The 24,905-nt window shown below is 49.9% G+C and overlaps 1 protein-coding gene across 3 annotated transcripts in view; it reads right to left on the bottom strand.

Annotated features, from left to right (window-relative positions):
* Positions 1-18,512, bottom strand: part of DOCK11 (dedicator of cytokinesis 11) — a 204,439-nt gene extending 185,927 nt beyond the window's left edge. For 2 of the 3 annotated variants that reach the window (XM_043571394.1, XM_043571397.1), the window contains exon 1: positions 18,262-18,512. In XM_043571394.1, the coding sequence (XP_043427329.1) occupies positions 18,262-18,363 (102 nt within the window). In that variant the 5' untranslated portion in view covers positions 18,364-18,512. The remainder of the gene's footprint in view (positions 1-18,261) is intronic. The other variant, XM_043571396.1, reaches the window with a different exon arrangement.
* Between the last annotated feature and the right edge of the window lie 6,393 nt (positions 18,513-24,905).

The following is a 24,905-nucleotide window of genomic DNA, read 5'->3' as shown; positions in this document are numbered from 1 at the left end:
GGGAGGGGGGCTGAGGGTGTGGTGGGGGGGGAGATGGCCATCGGACCTAAACCCTGCAGGACAGATAGAAGTCCCTTGAGCAGCGAAGGGGCTGGAAGGGCAGTCCAGGAAGAAAAATCAGCGTGCACAAAGGCATGGAGGTGAGAAAGGGGGGCAGTGCGTTTGGGGAGCAGCAAGGGTCCGGCATGGCCAATGTTCAGACCGTAGTCGACGGGATGCGGTGGGAGAAGAGAATTCAAAGGTGGGATGGGCCCCACTGGTGCACAGGAAGGGGCGTGAAGGCCCACTAGGAAATCTAGGTGCTTGTTTATAGTAACGTGGAGCAGACAGAGTTAGCATTTTTCTGGGTTTGAGGATTTTGTGATTCTCTTCCCTCACGCTCTCCGGAGCGGCGGCAGAATGGTGGTCGGTTTCTAGCTATTTCGAGACAATAGCGGGTTTTGCTTACTGTCAAAATGAATCCACTCTGACGCGTTATACCACCGGGGACATGTGGACGAAATCCTGCTTCGATGATTTCTCCGGGGAGGGGCCAAGAAATATGGCGATGGGATAAGACTTCCTCAATTCCACCCGCTGTCGACCGGAAGGATGTTCCTGCTCCCCGAGGCACCCACTCTGAAATGTACCTGCTTGCGCTGAAATACACGTGGCCTCTACCTAATAATTACCCCAACCGAGCAGAATCCTCCATTAAGGTAAGCTACAGGGACTTTGTCCTGTGGAAGGTTTCACTTTTGGAAGCTCTACTGAGCCAAAGGCCACCCTTTCCCAGCTCAACTCAGCAGAAAAAAAAAAAAAACAACAACAAAGTGATGCAAACTGGGCTCTGTATCTATAACTACACCATTTCTGGGGTTTGTTTTTTTTTTAATTGTAGTATTTCCTAAACCCTCCACTTCTTTTAGTTGGAACTAAACCCAAAGCCAGGACATTTTCGGGGACACCCTGGCCAGATGTGTAGCTCCACGACACGTCCTTGGCATCCAAGGCCATTGGATTTCCAGAAAAGGCACCCAGCCATCACTAGCTCAGGCCTCTGGAATTTTCCACCCTTGGCTAAAGAAAAGGTTAAAAAAAATAAACATGGCTCTGTCCCACGGAGAGCACTTTGTGGCCAAACACGGAGGAGAAGAGGAAGGAAGAGGTGAGAAACAGATGAGGAAGGGAGAGTGGAAGCGTGGCCACCATGGAATGAGGTTCCCCACAGCATGGTGGAAGGGAGCAGCAAAGGGCCAGCTGCGGGACGGCTCTGGAGCTGCGGCTGGACCAGGGAGCCAGACCCATGCACTTTACCGGAAAGGCGGCAGGGCATCCTCCACCCCCGGGGTACCTTGCCCTAAGATTTAATCCCTTAACGAGAAATCATTGGAAGCAGATTCTCTGCTTCGGTTGCGTGAACCGTTCTAAAAGCATTTCCCGTGAGATTTTAGCATGACCTGAGGCAGGCAAGTCTCTATCTTTTCTCTCGGCTAAGGCAGTTATCTTCCACAGCTCAGCATGCCTCTCTCTCGGTCTCTGTCTCTCCAGCTCCCTCTCCGGCAACATGCTTGGTTTCTAGCTCCTTCGAGTATACACCAGAGTCCCAGAGGTGCCAGAGTGCTAAGGCATCGGCTGTGTCACGAAGCTCACTGATCGAATGCACACTGAGGTTCAGGTGAGGGCCACCAAAACAAAGGAAAACCCCTGAAGCAGAAAAGTAGGAAATCAGGAAAATAATACGAAACAAAAGAAAAGAAGCCAGGCTGAAGGGAAAAGGGCCTTTAATTTGGAGAAAACACCGGTTTCTAAAGAAGATTTAAACAGGACTACCGTTTAATATACTCTTCCATATTTTACAGCTTGGTATAGAAGTGTATGGAACACATTAGAAAAAAACAATTTAAGATCATGCTACCGAGAACATCTGAATGTTTTCTTTTTTTTTATTTTTTTTTTCAACGTTTTTTATTTATTTTTGGGACAGAGAGAGACAGAGCATGAACGGGGGAGGGGCAGAGAGAGAGGGAGACACAGAATCGGAAACAGGCTCCAGGCTCTGAGCCATCAGCCCAGAGCCCGACGCGGGGCTCGAACTCACGGACCGCGAGATCGTGACCTGGCTGAAGTCGGACGCCTAACCGACTGCGCCACCCAGGCGCCCCTGAATGTTTTCACTGAGACGGCTGATAAGGAAAATCAGAATTGTTTTCCTACTAAGGGGGGCGGGGAATGTAACTAGAGAAAGTAAGGACGGTTAACGCATATTTTGTCTCTACAGATTTTTAAACAAAATCTGGGTTGGGGGGGGGGGGCTGTTTCCCCAACCCTTTACATCCTTTTCAAAGCACTCCAGCCAGGTCAGTTAGCCAAGGGCCTGAAAAAAGGCCAGGCCTCAGAGAAATATAGCCGTGGCCAATCAGAATGGATGTAAAAATAGAAAATGCAACCCCCATGTGTGATCGAGCGCTTCTTCAGAGCAGCGAATCTCTCTGCCGCCAGCTCCTCACGGATATTCTACCTGCCGGTGTGAGGAGGGCCACTGCAGACGCCATCAGCCAGTGAGTTTTTGTGGTGTATCTCTAAGATGGCAGCGACTAGATTCGGTGAAGAGAGGAAGTTTCGATTTCTCTCTCAGTTGAAATCCTCACGAAACCAGAAGGAAACCAGAGAGATTCTCCAGTCCTCTCTGTTTCTCCAATCATGTGTTTTAGAAACCCATTTCCGGAAAAGGGTCCTGCAATCACCTTGGATATGCAGGCAGGCCATGCCTGGTCTGGCTTGACCTTCAGGAGGAGTGAAGGGTCTCTCACACAGGACACATGAGAAGTGTCTTGGGGGTGGTCAGCCAAAGAGTTATTCTCTGTGATTGAAATCATCTCTTTTCTCTTTTAAACACACACGCGCACACACACACACACACACACACACACACACACCTCACTACTCTTCTCTTTAGCTGGGGGTGGAAAATTCCATAGGCCTAAGCTGGCTAAGTGCCTAAGTGTCTGGCCAGCCTGTATCCTGAAACACCTCAAGTCTGAGAGCGGTGCCCACTTACAAGAACTCCAGACTGAGGGAGTCTTGTGTGGGAAAAAAAATTTTTTTTTAATTATGAAGAATTTAAGACAACATCCAAATTGAAATCGCAGACGGCAGACCTGTATTGCTTTCTTTCAGCCAAAATTCTCAAAAGGGATTGTACTTCCTCATTTGAATTCTGCGAAGACGTCTGCACCTGGCTCACAGTTTACCAATCTAGCAGATCTCTGTTCCTCCTCCGCCATTTCAAGGATCCATGTTCTCCACATGGATCCTCAACCTCCAGCAAGACCCGTGGGGTAGGCAGAATGATGGCTTCCCAAAGAGGTCCAACATCCTAATCCTTGGGACGCATGTCTTTGTCACTTTACGTGGCAAAGGGGACTTTGCAGACGTGATGAAGGATTTTGAGCTGGGGAAGCCATCTTGGATTATCCAGGCAGGACCCATGTAATCCTAAGGGTGCTTCTAAGTGACAGAGGGAGGCGGGAGAGTCAGAATCAGAGGAGAGGCCAGAGTGACAGGATGTCAAAAAGACTCGACCAGCCATTGCCGGCCGAAAGATGGAGGAAGGGGCCATGAGCCAAAAGAACGCAGGCAGCCTCTAGAAGCTAGAAAAGGCCAGGTAACGGATTCTCCCCTAGAGCCTCCAGACGAAGTGAAGCCTTGCTGCCTTTCTGATTATAGGACTTCTGACCTCCAGAACTGTGAGAATAAACTCACGTTTTGAGCCACTACATTTGTGGCAATTTGTCACAGCAGCCATAGGAAATGAAGACGGCCGTGCGTCTAGTCCAAACGTCGGCAGGGCCACTGGCTGGGCCGCCTCATCCTGGACACTCTGCCTCTCCTCAATTCTCTAAGCAGACACTCAGCCCTTCAGTCCACTGGTCCCACCGTGCTCAGCTCAAGCTGTTTTAGGGTCACAGGGAAGGGAGGGCAGTCCTCCCCAGGACCAGCAGGAAGACCAGAACTCACTTCTAGAGCAACTGGGCAACTGGCTGGAAAGCCAAGGCAGGGGCTCAGCTACAGGGGATGGGGTAAGTCAAGGACACCATGACTGGGACAGTGACATAAAGAGGACAAGGAAGAAGACAAAACCCAGTGACCAGGAAATGAGTTTTAAATACAGGGCAGAAGCGGGGCGCCTAGGTGGCTCAGTCGGTTGAGCGTTGGACTTCAGCTCGGTAACTACCTCGCGGTTCATGAGCTCGAGCCCCGCGTGGGGCTCTGTGCTGACAGCTCAGAGCCTGGAGCCTGCTTTGGATTCTGTGTCTCCGTCGCTCTCTTCCCCTCCCCCATTCACACTCTGTCTCTCTCTCTCAAAAACATTAAAAAATTTTTTTAACTTGAAAGAAAGAAAGAAAAGAAAGAAAGAAAGAAAGAAAGAAAGAAAGAAAGAGGGCAGAAGCAGCAGCCCGTAGGAGTTGAGGCCTATCCAGAACCTGAAGTCTGGATTTGAGACTCCTCTGATGTCCCCTGCTTAGGCCCAGGCTGGTCTGAGCCTGGGACGGTGCTGAGCCAGCAGTGGACAGCAGAGCAGGAGTCAGGAGGAAAGGAAGGAGGGAGGGAGGGACGAAGGAGGGAGGGAGGGAGGGAGAGAGGAAGGAGGGAGGCAGGGAGAGAGGGCCAGGCTTCAGTTGCAGTACCAAAGTGAGGAGCCTTATGGAATTCTCTGCTGGCTCTCCTGGTGGGCATTCTGCCAGAATGTTCATTTGCAAGCGGGAAGACAGAAGCAAAATTCCTCCAGAGGCAGTCACGGCGGTCACTGGTAGTGGACAGTGGAGAAGCTCTTGTCCCGTGGGGTCAGCTTAGCGAGGAGAGCCTTCTCTGCTCCACAAGCCATAGAGCATCACGGAAACACTCTTCTGGACAGAGGGAGAGCGATTGGACCCTAGGAGCTTTTTTTCTTTTTCTTTTTTTTTTTAAGGTTTATTTATTTTGAGAGAGAGCGTGTATGTGATGGGGGAAGGGGCAGAGAGAGGAGAGAGAATCCCAAGCAGGCTCTGTGCCATCAGTGCAGAGCCCGACCTGGGGCTTGATCCCATGAACCGTGAGATCATGACCTGAGCCTAAATCAAGAGCCGGACAGACGCTTAACGGACTGAACCACCCAGGCGCCCCCGCCCCCTCCCCACCACCCAGGAGCTTTTAATAATGATGCAGTTCAATTTTTGCAACAGTTGATTCAGCGCCCTCCGGGACTGAAGTTACTTCTTGGTGGTTAAGTTAGGCACTTTACAAGGTGGTATTCCCTCCTTCAGGTCTCTAGGAAACCATTTAACGCAGTGAAGCATTAGAAACTTGTTAACCTACGAAAATAAACTGGTTATGCCAATAGCACTCTTCCATGGACACGAGGAGCACGGACACCGGGTCCTGCAAGGCGTAACAAGCTGGCCGTTTCGCAAGTGGGAAAACTAAGCTACTAATATCAAAGGCATGGAGAGACATACATATGTTATTTTTGGGCAGCGCTAACCCGTGCAAAAAAAAAAAAATCATAAAAACAGTTCCATGAATATGATCCCAGGTACCTCTGCAGAGCCAGTGTTCTGGAGATTTTTTTTTCCATATAGTTATTCAAATAGCAAAGAACGGAAGAACGGCCAATTGCAAACGGTTCTCAAAATCCTTAGGCTTACTTTGGCAAGGAAAAAACCTATACGGAGCTTGCCCACATTTTTCAATCACAACCCCACCCCTCTTTTTTTGTTTTTGTCCTCACCTCCTCCTTCCCCACTACGGAGACCTAAGCTCGCTCAGAAACAAACACTGCTTCCCAGGAGAAGGAGATCAGCACCTAAACCACACAAAAAGAGCTTCCACAGCCTGATTTATGGGAGAATCCAGCCCAGAAGCTAGTGCTTCCTTACCCGATTACACCAAAGGAGTCAAGACACCTGGAGTTCATTACCTGTTCTGTCATTTACTCCATAGGGATCGCCTGGGGCGGGGACTCAGTCGGTTAAGCCTCCGACTTTGGCTCTGGTCACGATCTCGTGGTTCGCGCGTCCGAGCCCCGCGTGGGGCTCGCTCCTGTCTGGGAAGAGCCCACTTCAGACTCTCTGGCCCCTCCCTTTCTGCCCCTCCCCCGCTGTCCCCCCTCTCTCTCCAAAATAAATAAAACGTCAAAAAATACATATTTAAATACGGACGGCCTACAGCCTGTCTCCCTTTCCCCCACTTACACAACAGGGGTGGCCAAACTGTGGTGTATGTTTAATAGTGACCTGTAAGAACATGCGAAGTCATGGGCATGAGAACATTTTGAACTCTTGGTAAGCCTGGGGCTGTTAAAATACGAGGTCTCGGCAGCGGCTAGAAAGCATTATCATACAAATGCATTTTCCCCGGCCTCCCGACACACTTCACTGAAAGACTTCAAATAAAGATGTTCTGTCTCAGAGGCACTTCTTAGAATATTCCGACATTTCTCAGCAGCTTGAATCATATACGATCCGACAGAAGCTGTCAAGAAACGCAAAAATACAACTTCCCGCGAACGGGCAATGAAAAAAAAAGGTGAAGCACAATTGCAGGAAATCATTAAGAGCAAATTTAGGCCTGATTGTTCGAGGTCGTGCACAGACAATAGATAAACCACATGTCACTGGAACAGCTGCCGTCTTTTCCATCCCATCGACTGTGCTGGAACCTGCGCGCGCCATTCCTAATAGAACTCACCCTGCTACCACGAAACCAAAGTAGCTGAATACAAAGTACATTCATTTCTTTTCAAGTTTTTGTTTATTCAAGGAATCTCGACACCCAACACGGGGCTTGAACTCATGACCCCGAGATTGGGAGTTGCACGCTCTTCCCACTGAGTCAGCCAGGCGCCCCCGAAGTACATTAATTTCTTAGGAGACACTGAGGCTTCAACATGTTTCCACTAAAATACACATATCCAAAATAGATCTTTAAAAAGGCTCTTAAATTCGAATTTCGGGGCACCGGTGGCTCAGTCGGTTGAGCATCCGACTTCAGCTCAGGTCATGGTCTCGCTGTTTGCGGATTCGAGCCCCACATCGGGCTTTGCTGACAGCTCAGAGCCTGGAGCCTGCTTCAGACTCTGTGTCTCCCTCTCTGTCCCTTCGCTGCTCATGCTGTCTCTACCTCTCAGAATAGATACATATTTTAAAAAAATCAAATTTCAATATTCACTTACGTTTTTAAAAAACAGACATTAAGGGGCGCCTGGGTGGCGCAGTCGGTTAAGCGTCCGACTTCAGCCAGGTCACGATCTCGCGGTCCGTGAGTTCGAGCCCCGCGTCGGGCTCTGGGCTGATGGCTCAGAGCCTGGAGCCTGCTTCCGATTCTGTGTCTCCCTCTCTCGCTGCCCCTCCCCCGTTCATGCTCTGTCTCTCTCTGTCCCCCCAAAAAATAAAATAAACGTTGAAAAAAAAATTAAAAAAAAACAACGGACATTAAAAACTAAATTAATTAAAAATTTAAAAATTTAAAAAGTGAAGATTAATGAGTGAAAGGGGTGTCAATAAAGTATTGAGAGGGAAAGGAAAGAGTACTGAAGCTCTCTTTTTCCATACAGAGCTCAACTCTCCTCTCCCCATCCGTCTGCGTAAACCACTCTGAACGCACTGTCATAAAGGTCTGTGCTTCTCCCAAAGCCCTCCCACACAAGTTCCAGAGTTCCCCAGAGGGGAGCACCATCTCCCCAGGCACAGGCCGGGGTGCTCCTCCCTACTAGACGACTAGCCCTCCTACATACTCATCAGACTAGTCTAGTCTGAAGGCAAGAATTGCCAAACACCCAGAGCCCCCGCTCACATCCACTGGGCTCTTCAATACGACCAAATCCAACTGGGAACAGATATTGCCAAGAATCTAATGGAGAGAGGTCTACCAGTTTACCGTTCCAGGAGGGGGAGGAGTCTCGGCTGAGCCACGCAGCTTACCTTTGGGGGCATCATTTGGAGCAAGGAAGTTAAAAAAAAAACAAAAGCCAGGGTCCACGCTTCCCATCTTACGGTTTACTTTTGTCCGGTGACCTGTGATACACAAAAGCCTTGTTGCCCGCCGTAAAGCCTGGGAATATTAATGAGAGCCAAAAGCACTGGGCAGAGCCACGGGCCAAGCCCTGCTCTAAACGCTTCGTAAGTGACGACTCCTTTAAGCCTTTCTTTTTTTTTTTTTTTAATTTTTTTTTTTTAACGTTTTTTATTTATTTTTGGGACAGAGAGAGACAGAGCATGAACGGGGGAGGGGCAGGGAGAGAGGGAGACACAGAATCGGAAACAGGCTCCAGGCTCTGAGCCATCAGCCCAGAGCCCGACGCGGGGCTCGAACTCACGGACCGCGAGATCGTGACCTGGCTGAAGTCGGACGCTTAACCGACTGCGCCACCCAGGCGCCCCTCCTTTAAGCCTTTCAACAAGCCCACCAGAGGGGTCATCAAGCGGCGAGAAAGCTAAGTAACTGACCCAAGATCACCCAGCTGGTAAGCAGCTGAGCTGAACTCTGAACCTGGGCAGTGTCCTCCCAGATCCCACTCGTAATCATTGTGCTCTGACAAGCCCTGGGTTCCAGGCAATGGAGCTCAATGAGACTGGCCCCTGGCCCCAGCGACTGCTCTGAGAGCTTCCAGGGTGGAGCCTTGCACGAATCAAAAAGGCTGATAAAAGCAGCAGGCCGATGTCCCCCACGAACCCCTCTGCCCTCCCGGCAAAGGCTGAAGGAAACCAAGAGATCTACATCCCAAAGAGATGTGCATCATAAAATTACCGTTGGATTTACAGAAAAGGGGAAACCGCTCTAGCTCCTTCTCCCTCCCGTGGTTTCTGGCCTTCCTTTCTGTGTTAAAAAAAACAAACAAAAAAACTAACAACTTTTCAACATGCCCTACTAATAATGATTCTGTATCTCGGAAGAAAGTAACACCCAGGTAGGTAAATGACTCCTTTGAACTGAATTCCCACAAACAAGCAAGGGGGTTTCCTGACGTGGAGTACTAAGGGTCTGGGAAGGTAGCAAGCATTCCTTCCAGCCCTTGGAGGTCAAGTAAAGGAGTGCCAAGGTGAGTTATTACACTTGTGCGCTACACAGGAATTTCTGAAAGTTAAACGTTACCATTGACTTTCCCCGATCCCGTAAGAAAATAAAAGGCTTCTGTAGTCAAATCAACGTGGCAAGGGCCACAGAGATGAACAGTGTTCATTAGCAAAGGCCTATTTAACATTGTTGAACCCGGAAAGGGCCAAACTCTTGAAAAACATTAAGGATCACAAAAAAAGGACGTGGGGCGGGGAAGGCAGCGAAGTCACTAGAACTGAACACCAAAGGCAGAATCTCTAGCCTGCTGCCAACTTCTGCCTTCTCAATTTAGGTTATTTGCATACATCTAATCTCCCTTCCGGGTCTGTGAGTCCCTTTAGGGCAGGAAACATCCCAGGCAGCCCCTCATCCCCACGACTCAAACCCCCCCCCCCAAGAGGGGGAGCCGCCCAGGGGGTGACCTAATTTCCCATCTCCGTTCTAACTGGAAGTCTGGGGCTGGCCTCCAGACCATTCCTCCACGCCCTGCCCCCCCACTTCCCTAATCACCCCCAAAGGTGCAAACCTCTTTAATCAGCTAATCTTGCCTACAATCTCATCTCAACCCGGGCTCTTCCACCCTTTCCTGATCCCATTTGGAGCACTTCCCTGCCCTCAAGAACCCTAGTCTTCGGGCACCCGGCTGGCTCGGTCTGGAGAGCATGCAACTCTTGATCTCGGGGTTGTAAGTTCGAGCCCCATCTGGACTCCACCTCCTCTCCTCTTATCCTCCCCCTTCAAGAAAAATCCCCAAATCCTGTTGATTCTATCACTGGAACATTTCTTACATCCTCTCCCTTATCTCCATTCTCACTGCCTCAGGTAAGCCTTTCTTATCTCTCTCCGGAACTATGTACTATATTTTAACTAGTTACCTGGCCTCCAGTCACCTAACACCTTGTCCATCCCACATACCGCCGCCAATATATTTCCCACATCCCAGGCAACATGTGAGGCACTGGGAACAGAGATGAATACACAGCCCCTGACTTCCTGGCTAGGATCCAGAAAGGGTAAGAAACACTTCCCCCTCCCCCATCTGTGACAGACTCTTCTAGAATACCTTTGTTTCCACCAGATCTTTTTAATTTGGTTTTTTTTTTTTAATTTTTGAGAAGACAGAGGATGAGTGGGGGGGGGGGAGGGGCAGAGAGAGAGGGAGACAGAGACTCCGAGCTGTCAGCACAGAGCCCCACGCGGGGCTGAAACCCACGAACCGGGGGGATCATGACCTGAGCCGAAGTCGGATGCTTAACCGACTGAGCCACGCAGGTGCCCCCACCAGATCTTTTTTTTTAAACCTTATTTTTTCATTTAAGAGAGAGAGAGAGAGAGAGAGCACATGTGCACGTGAGCAGGTGAGGAGCAGAGAGACAACCTTAAGCAGGCTTCATGCTCAGCTCCAGCAGGGAGGGGGGGGGGGGCACGCAGGGCTTGAGCCCAGGACGCTGGGATCATGACCTGAGCCAAAATCAAGAGTCAGACCTCCACTGGCGCCCCCTTTTCTAAACCTTTACGAACCACTTAGACATGAGACGCTTTCCACATACTACCTTCTTTAACGTTCATGAGAACGACACAAGGTGGGTACAACCATCTATCCCCATTTCACAGATAAGGAAAACAAGATCTGGTTACTTGCCTCTGATCTTGACCTGGTCACAAGCAGGTGACAGAAGCCAGATTCAAGCCCAGGTCTGACTCTTGAGACTGGGCTCTTGCCTCCCACATTTTAAGGAGGACAATGACATGTTGGACAAGAGCCCACAGGATGACCAGGCCGGCGAAGAATCTCGAGACCAAGTCACGTGAGCAACAGAGGAAAAGAAATGAAGTCTCTTTGGCTTTGGTGAAGAGTGAGTTTAAAAATGACATGGTGGATGGCCCCAAATATTTGAAGGGTTGTCATGTGAAAGAGGAAGCAAACATCGCCTATACGGCTCCAAACAGCAGGGGAAGGCCTGGCCGCGGTGGATCTTAGAGTAAATTTCAGCTCAAGAGCCTTTTCTAATGTACCCCTCTCTAACAGGGAGGGAGTGTTTAAGGAGTAGCTAAGTCCTCATTTGTCAGGGGTACTCGCAGGGGCCAGGAGTCTAGAGCAGCGTTTCTGTGCACATCAGAATCACCTTGGGTAGTTGGTTAAAGTACAGATGCCTGGCCCCACCCCAGACTTATCGAAACAGAATCTTGGGGTTGAGACCGTTATTGCAAGACTTACAAACAAGGAAATAAGTCTGTAAGAAGGTTCGCTCAAATCCTCAAAAGAAGAAATACGAATGGCTAATCAACGTTTGAAAAGCTGTTCAAGAGTAACTAAAGAAATACAAATTAGGACAGTGATGTACCATTTACCTCCTATCCTATCGGACTGCAAAGATTAAAAAATATTAATAACCAGTGTTGGCACGGGGGAGAGGGGAAATGAACACCGGCATTTTCTGACATAAGAGTAAATGGCGACAACGTTCTGCAGAGCAATTTAACAGCACGGTCCAGGGGCAGCTGGGTGGCTCAGTCGGTTGAGCGTCCGACTTCATCTCAGGCCATGATCTCACGGTTCGTGAGTCCGAGCCCTGCATCGGGCTCTGTGTTGCCAGCTCAGAGCCTGGAGCCTGCTTCAGAGTCTGTGTCTCCCTCTCTCTCTAACCCTCCCCCCTCCTCGCTCTCCAACATAGATAATAAACATTTTATTTTATTTTATTTTTAATCTTTATTTATTGTTGAGAGAGAGACAGAGTGTGAGCAGGGGAGGAGCAGAGAGAGAGGGAGACACAGACTCTCTGAAGCGGGCTCCAGGCCCCAAGCTGTCAGCATAGAGCTGTCAGCACAGAGCCCGACGCGGGGCTCGAACCCACGAACCGTGAGATCATGACCTGAGCCGAAGTCGGATGCTCAACCGACTGAGCCACCCAGGAGCCTCAATAAACATTTTAAAAATTAAAAAAAAAGTATGTTCCAGAGGACTTTCCTTTTTCCTTTAATTAATTTTTACCTTCCAGTATAATTAACATAGTGTAATATTCGTTTCATACGTACAACATAGTGACTTTTTTTTTTTAATTTTTTTTTTCAACGTTTATTTATTTTTGGGACAGAGAGAGACAGAGCATGAACGGGGGAGGGGCAGACAGAGAGGGAGACACAGAATCGGAAACAGGCTCCAAGCTCCGAGCCATCCGCCCAGAGCCCGACGCGGGGCTCGAACTCACGGACCGCGAGATCGTGACCTGGCTGAAGTCGGACGCTTAACCGACTGCGCCACCCAGGCGCCCCTATAGTGACTTAACAATTCTATACATTACTCAGTGCCCTTCACAATACATGTACTCTTGACCCCTTTCACCTGTTTCACCCTTCCCCCCACTCACCTCTGGCAACCACCAGTTTGTTTTCAGAGGGTTTTCTATTTACTATTTTTAAGAAACTTATTTCTTTTGAGTGACAGAGAGAAAGTGCGCGGGGGTTGGGTGGGGGGTCGGGGAGAGGGAGAATCTTAAGCAGGTGCCATACCCAGCACGGAGCCCGAAGCAGGGCTTGATCCCACATCCGTGAGATCATGACTTGAGCTGAAATCAAGAGTCTGTCGCTTAACCGACTGAGCCACTCGGGCACCCCTCCCGGAGGGTTTTTTTAATACTAAAAATGTGTCTAATGTTTGAGCAAGCAATTCCAACTCTGGAAATTTCTCCTAAAGGGACAATCTAGCAAGTTTGAAAATGCCTGCCCAAAGATGTTCCCCAGTTAATGTTTACACCAATGCTGTCCAAAAGAACTTTCTGCAGTGATGGAAAGCTTCCACGTCTGAGCAGTCTTATGTGGTGGCCACCAGCCACATGTGACTCTATGCATTTGAACTGTGGCAAATGCAATTTCAGAGCTAATTTTGGAAGTTAATTTATTATTTTTTTTAAATTTTTTTTAACGTTTATTTATTTTTGAGACAGAGAGAGACAGAGCATGAACGGGGGAGGGTCAGAGAGAGAGAGGGAGACACAGAATCCGAAGCAGGCTCCAGGCTCCGAGCTGTCAGCACAGAGCCCGACGCGGGGCTTGAACTCACGAACCACGAGATCATGACCTGAACCGAAGTCGGACGCCCAACCAACTGAGCCACCCAGGTGCCCCTAAATGTAAATGTAAATAGTCACAGGTGGCCAGTAGCCACTGTAGGGTACAACTCCCGTTTGTAACACCACAAAATGAGAAATGATCAAAACATAACACAATAAAGGATGATTACCTACGATACACTCATAGGGGAATTTTTGGCAATCTTTAAACATGACTATGTAGATTTATATCGACTGAAGCGAAGAAATAAATGTTCACAAATAGTAATAAGCAAAAAAAATTATTTTAAAGTTTGTATGATATTTTTTCATGTTTTCGTATATACATGCTTTCGTATATACAGAAGACTTTTGACATGCATATGCTAGAATTTTAACAGTTCCTCTGAGTAATGAGAGGATTATTCTCGTCTGCTTTTCTAACTTTTCTACAACAAATATGAATTTACTGTGTCACAAAGCAATAAACAGTTTTTAAAAAAGAAGGCTTAACAATGATTAGAATAGGAAAGGAATCAATCCAGGGATCTGTTTCACATGTTTGTCTCAGCCCACCACTGACAGTAAGGAGCCTACTTGGGAATCTATCTCTCCCTCCCTCTCTCTCTCTCTCTCTCTCTCTCTCTCTCTCCAACACCACCCCCCCCCCCCCGCTTGCACTCTTGGTCTCAAAATAAATAAAACTTAAAAAACAAAAACAAAAACTAATGCAACCGGCTTTATTCCACTGTGTTAAGTTGTTTGGTCCTATATTAAGTACGTTCCACAGATTCCCCTGGGAAGAGAGAGCAGGAAGGCCGATTCGTTTCCAGGCCTTCCCTAAATGCGAACCTAACACACATTCCAAGCCAAGGTGGCTGCGTGCGGTGGGTAGGGGGAGGCAACAGCTGCGGACGCTCTTCAGTAATTCTCAGCTTTTGGAGAGTTTTCCTCTACTAGAGTTATTATATATGAAATCTAGCTGGTGCCGGCCAGGGAAATATCCTGCCTCAAGCGGCTACACCCCGTAATATCTAGCAACTCTTTCCAGATCCTTCTCCGCACAAGGAATTGAGGGTCAGTTCCCCAGCAGTAGGCCAACAGTATTTAAACACCTACCAGGTGCCTTTCCCAGGCTGACACAGGGACTCCTCTTAAAGGCAGCCAGAATACAACAGGTTTAACAAATGCCTGTTTCCACCACCCCCCCCCCGCCCCCAATCCCGCTAGCACAAATAGCTCTAGCCCCAAATGTAACAGAAACAGCGTTAAAACTCTGCATTTTAAACGTGTATGTAAACACTTCTCCCTTAATCACAGACACCCTCAGGTTATAATACTCCTCCCCAAGTCCCTCCTGGGAAATCTCTGCCAGTGGTTAATTCTGTTATTATCCCTTTCCCCAGGTTAAAACTGACCTTCGTATAAACGTCAAACTTACAGGAAAATGCAGCAACTAAAACAGTCTCTTTCTCTGTCTGCTTCACCGTTAATAGAGTCACGGAAGCACTAATAACTGAATGAGAGTTTGAACCCACGACTACACGCTCTGCATAGCCCCGGCCGTCCGAGTTTTTCAAACAGTGAGCAAAAACTGAATGACGTTAGCACAAGCCAACAAGGGCGAAACTGTGTTAAAAAAAAAAAAAAAAAAAAAGAAGCAAAAAACACCTGAACAGGAAATACTGTATGTATGCTGTATATTTGTTCAGTTTGGAGGGTTTTCCAAGTTCTGGAGAGAGATCGCCAGAGGAAAGCGCCATGTGCTATGGGAATGGCTCCGTAGTGAAATCCTAGGAGCAGAGTCGTGATTCCTTTCCTTGCACTTCGCTTTATCGTGCTTCGCTGATGCTGCATTTTTGACACATGGAAGATCTCTTGCAAACCTGCATCAAGCAAGCCTACGGGCACCATTTTTCCAAAAGCACGTGCTCACTTCTTATCCGTGTCGCCTTTCGGTCACTTCCTGCAATATTTCAAATGTCTCCATTATCGTCTATTTGCTATGGTGATCTGTGATCGGGGATTACAACTCCCTGTAAGCTCAGATGATGGCCAGCAATTTTTTTTTTTTTTTTTACCACGGAAGTATTTTTTTAATTAAGGTACGTACATTGTTTTTTAGACACAGTGCTATTGCGCACTTAACAGACTACAGTATGGTGTCGACATAACCTTCATACGCACTGGGAAACCAACAATTTCACTCACCTCGCTTTATTGCGATAGTCCCTCTCCCGCAATGATCTAGAACAGAACCGGCACTACCCGTGAGGGATTCCTGTGTGTGACGCCACACTGAAGCCCTAACGCGAATGTCGGGGGTTTATAGCAGCAAGTGTAAATCCTACTTCAGCTGTCCCTAATAAACACGTTGGGGCTTAAGGCAGAAAAGAATCAGAAGTTATGGCGGCAGCTGCAACGTGGTCCACTTGTGCTCCAGCCACCCGTGGCCTTCCTAACATTGGTCAATGGCTCTTTGTGTCAGAAAAGCAGGGGCCAGGAAAGAGCCTGTTGGGAAAGTCCACTCCCTTTAAGGCTGTTTCCTTAGGTCCTCATTGACTGGACTGCTTAGAAACAGCATTCACCAAGGTGCTATGGATAATCCAAAACTGATCCGTGTACATACTCTGGGCGACAGACGCATACGAAGACCCAACCCCGGGCTGGAACTGATAAAAAAAAAAACAAATGAAGAAACTGGCAGTGACATTCACTTATAATTATGGGGGCACCTCACACTATGGCTTGAACGAAGAGGCTCAAAAGATAGTCACTGATTTAGATTCCTAGAATCTGTCCCCCCACCCCCGCCTCCTGACTCCCCAAATCTCAGCGTGGATCACAAACCAGAGTAGGAAATAAATATCGTTCCTGTGCCTTGCCTGGTAAACATCTGTGGACTCAGTCCCAAGTAAACCAGGCTGGCAGCAGCTCCCAGAAGAATCTGCTCCCGCTAACAGTCTTTCCAGCTTTGTCACAGAGCCAATGGTTAGGAAGGGACAGCTGCACCTGTGCCACACAAAATTCTTTTTTTTTTTTAAGGCTTATTTATTTTTTGAGAGAGAAAGAGTGCATGCGAGCTGGGGAGGGGCAGAGAGAGAGAGAGAGGGAGACAGGATCCGAAGCTGGCTCTGGGCTGACAGCGGAGAGCCTGATGCGGGGCTCGAACTCACGAACCGCGAGATCATGCCCTGAGCCCCACAAAATTCTTTTTAAAACCTAAAAGCCGGGGCAAGAATGCTAACTTTAACGTTTTGCTGCTGAGGGTGGCAGGTCAAATGCTGGTCAAATCCTAGTAGAGGTGTGCGGAGACCCATTTACTCTCTTGAGACCATCTGTCCACATCACAGGATCCCTTCACACCCTGCAGCAGGGGGCCAGCTACCTTGCTCAAGCATGGTTTTCTTTCTTCCCCATTTTAGGAAAGCGTTTCCTGTGCTAGGCAGATTGAATCACTTGTTTAACAATCACCCAAGATGAGAGCCCTGGTATAAATGCCCTGCACACAGCTTGCCTTCCTCTCTAAACTGGCTGTGATGACAATCGAGGTTCCAATGTGACCCCAACGGGACCTCATTCTAAAATCAGTGAGACACACAACAAGCCAAGTCCATTAAAACAACATTAAAGGTCTGGTTTTAGATCTGCTAAACAGCAGGATTAAACTTTCAAGGGTCCAGCCACGATAGAGAGATTTCTTTAAAGTCACTTGGCTTTGCACAGTTGTAGCTATTAGGGATCAGATCTTTATCTCAAAGGTACATATTTTACCTTTGATCCTCCTCCAGAACTCCCACTAATGTCAACTTTCTCCACTGTTGGGATCAAGCCCCTGGCCTCCCTTTAATGTTGGCTTTATCGCAGATTCTACAAGATCAACAGAAAAATTACAAGGAAAAGCTGTGAAGTTCCCTTCCAATGATAAGTTGTTTTAACAAAAAGAGCCCACACTGAAATGCTGAAATTTAAACATAGCAGACGAGACGCTTAAGGTAGAGGGAAAGGAGACCAAAAAAAAAAAAAAAAAAAATTTACAACAAAAACCCGAAGTAACAAAACAAACACTAATTAACCGGTATGATGGCTTATTTAAGGGTTTGCTCTCTAGCCCAGGAAATTGGCAACGAGTGTCTTCAAAACAGAAGGGACAAGTGCCCGTTAGCACCCGTCCGCTTTCCTCCGGAGCCAGACAATCCGAGCTAGGCAATCCAGATGAGGCTGAGGGTGCAATGGAGGGCTCCCAAGGGGTCGACACGCTTTCAAATCCCCATCCCCCAGCCCTGCCGGCTCAGAGGCACCCCCAGCCGTGAGCGGTGGGGCTCTGACCCCCAGGTCCGCCATCCCTGGACCGGCACACACCATCTTCCCTCACACCCACGGCCCCATCCATCTCCCTGCCTCCGGAGCGCTCCTGGGTCCCAGGGGACACCCTCGCCCAGTGGCGACCGACCCCGCGCGCACTCGCCCCGGAACCCCGTTGTTTGCAATTCTCCCCCTCCGCGGCAGCAGCAGCACCCCTTCGACACCCATCACCACCCTCTCCCCCGTGGCGGGAGGAAGTCGCTCTGCTTCCTCTGTTCTCACCGCCCGCCCGAGCTTGGGAGCCCGGGGCTTTTTGGGTGGGGTTCTTTTTTGTGTACACGATGTGTGCGTGTGTGTGCGCGCGTGTGTGTGTGCAAAACGCTCATCGCATCCTTCCGCCGCGGCTGCCTCAGGTGCCCGCAGGAGGGAATCGGGATCCCGTCTCCCCCCGGTCCCCGGCTCTTTGTGCCGGCTGCAGGGCGGCGCGAGGTCCGCACCCTAGCTCACACCCCCTCCCCCGCTCGGGCCCCGGTTCCGAGCGCGCCCGCCTGCCGCGCAGCCGTCCGAGCCCCGGATCGCCCGTCGGCGCCCGGCCGGGCGCACGCCTCCGCGGCGCCGGGCGGCCGCCGCGCTGTCAGCGGGCGCCGGGGACTCAGACCCCGGCCGGCGGCGGCTGGTGCGCAAACTTACTGAAGCGGAGCCGGAGAGCGCGGAGCGCGGGGCGCAGCGGGCAGCCGCCGCGAGCGCCGCTGCAGTCCCCGCGCGCGGAAAGCCACCCCGTCTCTCGCCCCGGAGCGCGTCCCCCGGGGCGCCCGATGCCCCGGCCACTCACCAGCACTACGGAGCCCCGCACGGCCTCCGACACGCTCTGCCGGAGCTCAGCCGCCGTGCCGGGCTTGCTGAGCCGCTTGGTGAATTTGCGCACTTCGGCCATGGCAGCGGCGGGCAGGTCGCGGCGGGCGCACTCACTGCCCCGGGCCGGGGCGGCCGCGGCCGCTGCTGCTGCTTCTTCTGTTTACCCGCCGGCCGACGGGCCACATCGCAGCTCGGCGGCGGCGCGGCTCCCGCGGCTCCTCCCTCCCGGCCGCGGCTCCTCCCTCGTTCCCTCCTTCCCTCCCCGGCTCGCCCGCGCGCTCCGCGTCCTGCCCCACGGCGGGGCCGCTCCCTCCCCTGGAGAGCCCGAGCTCGCTCGCGACCGGCCCCAGGAGGAGGGTGTGTCCGGCGAGGAAGGGTGTGTGCCGGGGGAGGGAGAGCTGGAGGGGGCGGGGGGCGAGGGTCACGAGGGAAGAGGGGGGAAGTGGCAGCCGCTCGGGCTCCGCCCGCAGCTGAGGTTGCTGGTGCAGCCGCATCCGGGAGGGGAGATCTGGCTGCTTCGTGTTCCGTGTGTGTGTGTGTGTGTGTGCGCGCGCGCGCGGGGGGGGGGGGGGGGGGGTAACGAAATATCTCCAAGTGTGGGGTGTGTGCTACCCCACTGCTCCTTTCCCGCCCCAGAGGTTGCAGTGCCTGCAGGAGAGCGGGGGAGACTCTGGCGTTCCCCCACCCCGCAAGCCCCCAGGGCCGAGGCGGCGCGGGGCTGGGAAACAACGTGGAGCGGACGCCTATTGTGTGCCGCGCCGGGGAGGGGTCGCGCCCGAGGCGGAGGAGGGAGAGCGGTTTTCTGGCCGGAGCTGCTCGCCTGGGTTCCCCCACCCCCCCCACACACCGTTTTCTTACCCGGGCGGTCCCGCCCGTGGGGCCGACCCGGGGAGGGAGCAGGCTTCGGAGAGTGGAAATTTGCAGTGGCTGAACCCACTCCCCCACCGGGGCGGGCGGGACCCGAGTGGCGGGGCCTGAGCCTGTGGCAGGTTGTCTGGTTCGGCAGTGACTGTGTGCTGGCGGTGGGGTGGGGTTGGTATTGGGAAGGCCGTTGCCCGGAGTCTGGGGGACCTACCGGTCTTCTAGAAGCTTTCACACGTGCGTGCGTGCGCAGCTATCCCCTCTCCATTGCCCACTCCTTTCCTTATCCTATTCACCTTCCAAGAAATTATTTTCCGAGAATCAAAGAATGTCTTGGAACTAGATGCAAACGAACATGCTTAAGACAGAAATAAGGATGGGAATCTTGAAGTACCGAGGACCCTGTAAAAGCTTCCCCAAGTGAAAATTGAGAGGCCCTGCTGATCGTGGCAATTTTCCGTCCGGTTACTTCATTTGTCCAGAGTTTGAAACCGACCAACGCTTGCTGAAGACCCTTGCAGCCTTTCTGAGAAGGTTCCTATCACTGCCATGGGGCATTTTCTGCACTTCGGAGATCACAGTGACCCCTACGTAAAGGACTTTGTTATGAAAACAAGGACACGGATGGTGGTTTCTGTGAACCCAGAAGAGGCCAAGTCTCTTCGCAGCAAATCTATTTTAGCAGCCATCACATTCGCCCCAATAAAGCACACAGGGAGAGTGGGAGAGGGCCTGATATCTGCAAGTCCTGTAAAGGTGACTGTATCACCAGTCTGGGCTTTGCACAGTGTGTATATAAAATTTGTTCACTGTTGGGGCGCCTGGGTGGCTCAGTCAGTTAAGCCTCTGACTCTTGGTTTCAGCTCAGGTCACCATCTCCCGGTGTCATGAGTTCGAGCCCCTCCCCCGTTGGCACTGTCTCTCAAAATAAATAAACAAACGTTAAAAAAAATGTTTAAAAAATAAAATAACATTTGTTCACTGTTGAGTGTAGGTAGATCAATCACGGATTCATGCCCTACATTCCATGAATGCCTGCGTGGCCCACACGGTTGATTACCTGCACAACAGCCATAGGGCTTTTTCTTTGCTAAGGGAGGCTGGATTTGCTTTCCCTATAGGGCAGAGCCACAGGGCTTGGAGAAGGTGGGCCCAGCGCCCAGTGAATTGTGACTGCTTTAAAAAAAATTGTAATAATCTCACTTTCCTTTACTAGAAGAATGGTCTTGACTCCCATTCAGTTTCGGCCAATGGCATATAAAAGAGAAGTGTGGGAAGAAAGCTCCTGAGAAAGTTTCTCCCCCTTGATAAAAAGAGATGGGCAGGGAGACCTCTGTCTCCTTTTCTTTCTGAGAGGGGTGTTTTCTCATGATGCGTCTGCTCTTGGCAGCCATTTTATAACCATGAGGAAAGATTTTTACAGAGAAGCCGATCCAGAATCTGAATAGCATGCACCTGCTGAACCAACCCTAGTACTGCCCATCTCTGATTTCCTTTTTACATGATAAAAGTAAGCCGTTTGGGTTTATGCAAATATTAGTTGCATATTCTGTTGCTTCCAGCCAAAAAGCATCCTTCCGACTACAGACTCCACTGTAGCCATTGGAAGCCCACAGGGTTGGGGGTGCCTGGATGGCTCAGTCAGTTAAGCGTCTGACTTCATCTCAGGTCATGGTCTCACGGTTCGTAGGTTCAAGCCCTGCAAGGGGCTCTGTGCTGATGGCTCAGAACGTGGAACCTGCTTTCGGTTCTGTGTCTCCCTCTCGCTGTCCCTCCCCTGCTTATTCTCTCTCTCTCAAGAACAAATAAGCATTTTTTTTTTTAATTTAGGAAAAAAAAAAGAAAAGAAAGCACACAGGGTTGATGTGGCGCCTGGGTGGCTCAGTCGGTTGAATGTCGGACTCTTGATTTCCGCTCGGGTCATGATCTCACAGTTTGTGAGTTCGAGCCCCGCGTCGGGCTCTGTGCTGACAGCTCGGAGCCTGGAGCCTGCTTCCGATTCTGTGTCTCCCTCTCTCTCTGCCCCTCCGCCGCTCACGCTCTCTCTCAAAAATAAATAAACATTAAAATAAATAAATAAATAAATAAACATTAAAAAAAATTTAGAATGGATGGTCAAGGAAGGCCTCTTTGAAGAAGTGAACATAGAGATGAGTCTTGGTGGAAAAGAAGCAGCCACCAGAGATCAAGAAGCAGAACCTTCCAGAGCTGGAGGAACAACAGGCACTCGGTCCGGAGAAGGGAGCGGACTTGGTGCATTCGAAGGCGGGAGCAAAATAAAAAGGTCAGCGGGGCCGGAACACAGAGGAAGAAGAAGTGGTATGAGATGCTGTCGGACAAGGAGGCAGTTTCTGCTGGACCGTGTGAGCCATCAGGAGCATTTGTCACACTGATCCTGCACAAACACCATCTGGTCATCTTTCAGGCTCCACGCTCATTCCTGAGGCTGTAGGTTTCACTTTTTCGCTTTCAGGCTTCTGTTTAGTTACACAAACATTGAGCGTTAATGCTAGGCACTGAGGGAGAAAGCGGGACGAATCAAAGACACTGTCCATCGCCTTCAGGAAAAAGGTGAAAGTCTAGCAAAGAATGTATTTGTGAGGGGGGCCTGGGTGGCCCAGTCAGCTAAGCGTCCGACTGTGGCTCAGGTCATGATCTTGTGGTTGATGGGTTCGGGCCCCGCATCGGGCTCTGCCTGCTTGGGATTCTCTCTGTCTCCCTCTCTCTGCCCCTCCCCGACTCGCTTTCTCTCAAAAAATAAACAAACATTAAAAAAAAGTTTAGGAAAAAAAAAACAATGTCTTTATGATACAAGGTAGTATGTAATAAAGACCATGCTTGAGGGAAAGGCTGGTGACATCGCATCCTGATTAGGGTCTCTGGATGGCTCCTTGAAGGAGGAGGTATTTAAGCTGGACCTTGAGGATGAGGAAGATTTGAACATGACTATACTCACATAGTAAAGGGAAAATGTAGAGGCAATCCTACAGCTTCCAGTAGGGCATTGTATCGGGTGATCTCTTTCCACACTTAGTAAATACGTTCAATTTCATCACACACGTATCTACCCTAATTGAACCTGAGATTCAAGTGCTCGAGATGCCTTTGAGCCCTTGACCTAGAAATTCCACTTCTATGAGTTATGAATTCATGCCACCCAGAAACTCTCACAGGTGAACTGAGATGCCTGCCTACAGATGCTCATTGTACCAGTGTTTGTAATAGCCAAGTACTAGAAACAACTTAAATATCCGTTCATAAGGGACTGCTCTATCTTCCATCCCTAGACCAGTGCCTGGCACACAGCACGTGCTCAAAAAATATTTGCTGAGTGAATGCGTGCGTCCATGCACGATTCATTCATACTAAGGAATTCTCTATAGTTATTTTTTAAAAAAGGAGGTATAGGGGCGCCTGGATGGCTCAGCCAGTTAAACGTCCAATTTCGACTCAGGTCGTGATCTCACGGTTTGTGAGTTCGAGTCCTGCACATCCGGTTTGCTACCTGCACAGAGCCTGCTTCGGATCTTCTGTCCGCCCCCCCCCAAACCCCTCCTCGGCTTGTGCTCTCTCTCTCTCAAAAATAAAATAAACATGGAAAAAAAAAAGAATGAGGTATATATGTATGTACTCATGTGGAAAAAGCTCCAAAAGATACTGATAGAACACGAGTTGCAAAGGGGGTGCCTGGCTGGCTCAGTTGGTAGAGCATGTGACTCTTGATCTCAGGATCTTGAGTTTGAGCCCCATGTTGGGCGTAGATTACTTTAAAAAAAAGAAAGAAAGGGGGGCGCCTGGGTGGCGCAGTCGGTTGAGTGTCCGACTTCAGCCAGGTCACCATCTCACAGTCCATGAGTTCGAGCCCCGCGTCAGGCTCTGGGCTGATGGCTCAGAGCCTGGAGCCTGTTTCCGATTCTGTGTCTCCCTCTCTCTCTGCCCCTCCCCTGTTCATGCTCTGTCTCTCTCTGTCCCAAAAATAAGTAAACGTTGAAAAAAAATTAAAAAAAAAAGAGAGAAAGAAAGAAAGAAATTTAAGAAAGAAAAGAAAAGAAAACACATGGCCCTTGGCTCAAAAGGTGTTTTGAATTTAAGACAACGGTAGAGGGGCACCTGAGTGGCTCAGTCGGTTGAGCAGACGACTTCGGCTCAGGTCAGGAGCTCACAGTTCATGGGTTCGAGCCCTGCGTCGGGCTCTGTGCTGACAGCTCAGAGTCTGGAGCCTGCTTCGGATTCTGTCTCCGTCTCTCTCTCTCTCTCTGCTGCTCCCCTGCTCATGCGCTCTCTCCGCCCACCCCTCACACCCAAACATAAATAAACATAAAAAATTGAAAAAAAAAAAAAAAAGAAGAAGAAGAAGACGATGACAGAAGAACATTAACCAAGCAAGGGCCCGATCTGAGTGTGGAGTCCCATGCCACTCTGCACAGGCTGCACACCCATGAGGCCAACGGTCTATGTTGCTTCTCCTGGAATCCTGGTGGGTTTTTGACTGACAGAGGGACATAACGTGACTTCTGAGGCTCCTCATAAAAAGTGATACATTGTCTCTCTGGCTCTTTTGGACCCCTTTAGAGCCCTGGGCTGCCATTATAAGCAGTCTGTCAAGGGGCGTTTGGGTGGCTCAGTCGGTTAAGCGTCTGACTCTTGATTTCAACTCTGGTCATGATCTCACGGTTCATGAGTTCAAGCCCCACGTCGGGCTCTGTGCTGACCGTGAGGAGCCCGCTTGGGATTTTCTCTCCCTCCCTCTCTCTCTTTGCCCCTCCCCTGCTTGCACACACTCTCTCTCTCTCTCTCAAAATAAATACATAAACATAAAAAAAAAAAAAAGCAGTCTATCTTGAGGCCACCATGAGATGAGGAAGCCCGGACTAGCCCATGTGGAGAGGGCACTCGGAGAGGCCCTGAAACTATCTGAAGTGACGAGACCCCTGGCCTGCGCCCTGCTGCTTCGGTGCCCCTGCCATTTCAGCTGCGCTCACCACCTGACCACAGTCACATGTGAGCCTCTGAGCCTCGCCCATCTAGCCCAGCTCTTCCTGAAATTCCTGACCCACGGAAACCATGAAAGATCATACAATAAGTGCCGTTCTTTTAGGCCAGTAAGTTTTGAGGCGATCTGTTATATAACAATTGTGTCTGAATGTGTGAAACTTGTTTGCATCCTGTTTCTTTTTTCAACTAGTCTCTACACCCAACGTGGGGCTCAAACCCACGACCCTGAGATCAAGAGTCGCATACTCTATCAACTGAGCCAGCCAGGGGCCTCTGCTGGGTCCTGTTTCAATCAAACCAGCGTTAAGAGAATTTTGAGGCAATAGGAAATCTTTGAACAAGGACTGGATGTTAAATGATATTAAGGAATAATTGTTAATTTTATTACATATGACCATGGCATGACGGTTATGTTAAAAAGCAGTCTTCATAGATTCGAGATGCAAACTGAAGTGTTTACAAATGCAACAACATGATGCCTAGAATTTGCTCTAAAATACCACAGAAAGTGCCAAGACCATTCAATGGCGGCGGGGGGGGGGGGGGGGTTGCGGGGATGGTCTGTTCACCAAGTGGTCCTGAGACAACCAGATCTCCACATACAAAAGAATGAAATTGGTCCCCTACCTCACTCCATATATAAAAATTAACTCAAACCAATGATCTCACTAGAAGAGCCCAAACTGTAAGACTCTTAGAAGAAAACATAAGAATGTATCTTTATGACTTGGGATTTGGCAATGGATTCTTAGATTTGATACCAAA

The sequence above is a fragment of the Prionailurus bengalensis genome, chromosome X (genome assembly GCF_016509475.1).
Source record: "Prionailurus bengalensis isolate Pbe53 chromosome X, Fcat_Pben_1.1_paternal_pri, whole genome shotgun sequence".
Classification (NCBI taxonomy): domain Eukaryota; kingdom Metazoa; phylum Chordata; class Mammalia; order Carnivora; family Felidae; genus Prionailurus; species Prionailurus bengalensis.
This window is presented reverse-complemented; position numbering and strand designations above follow the sequence as displayed.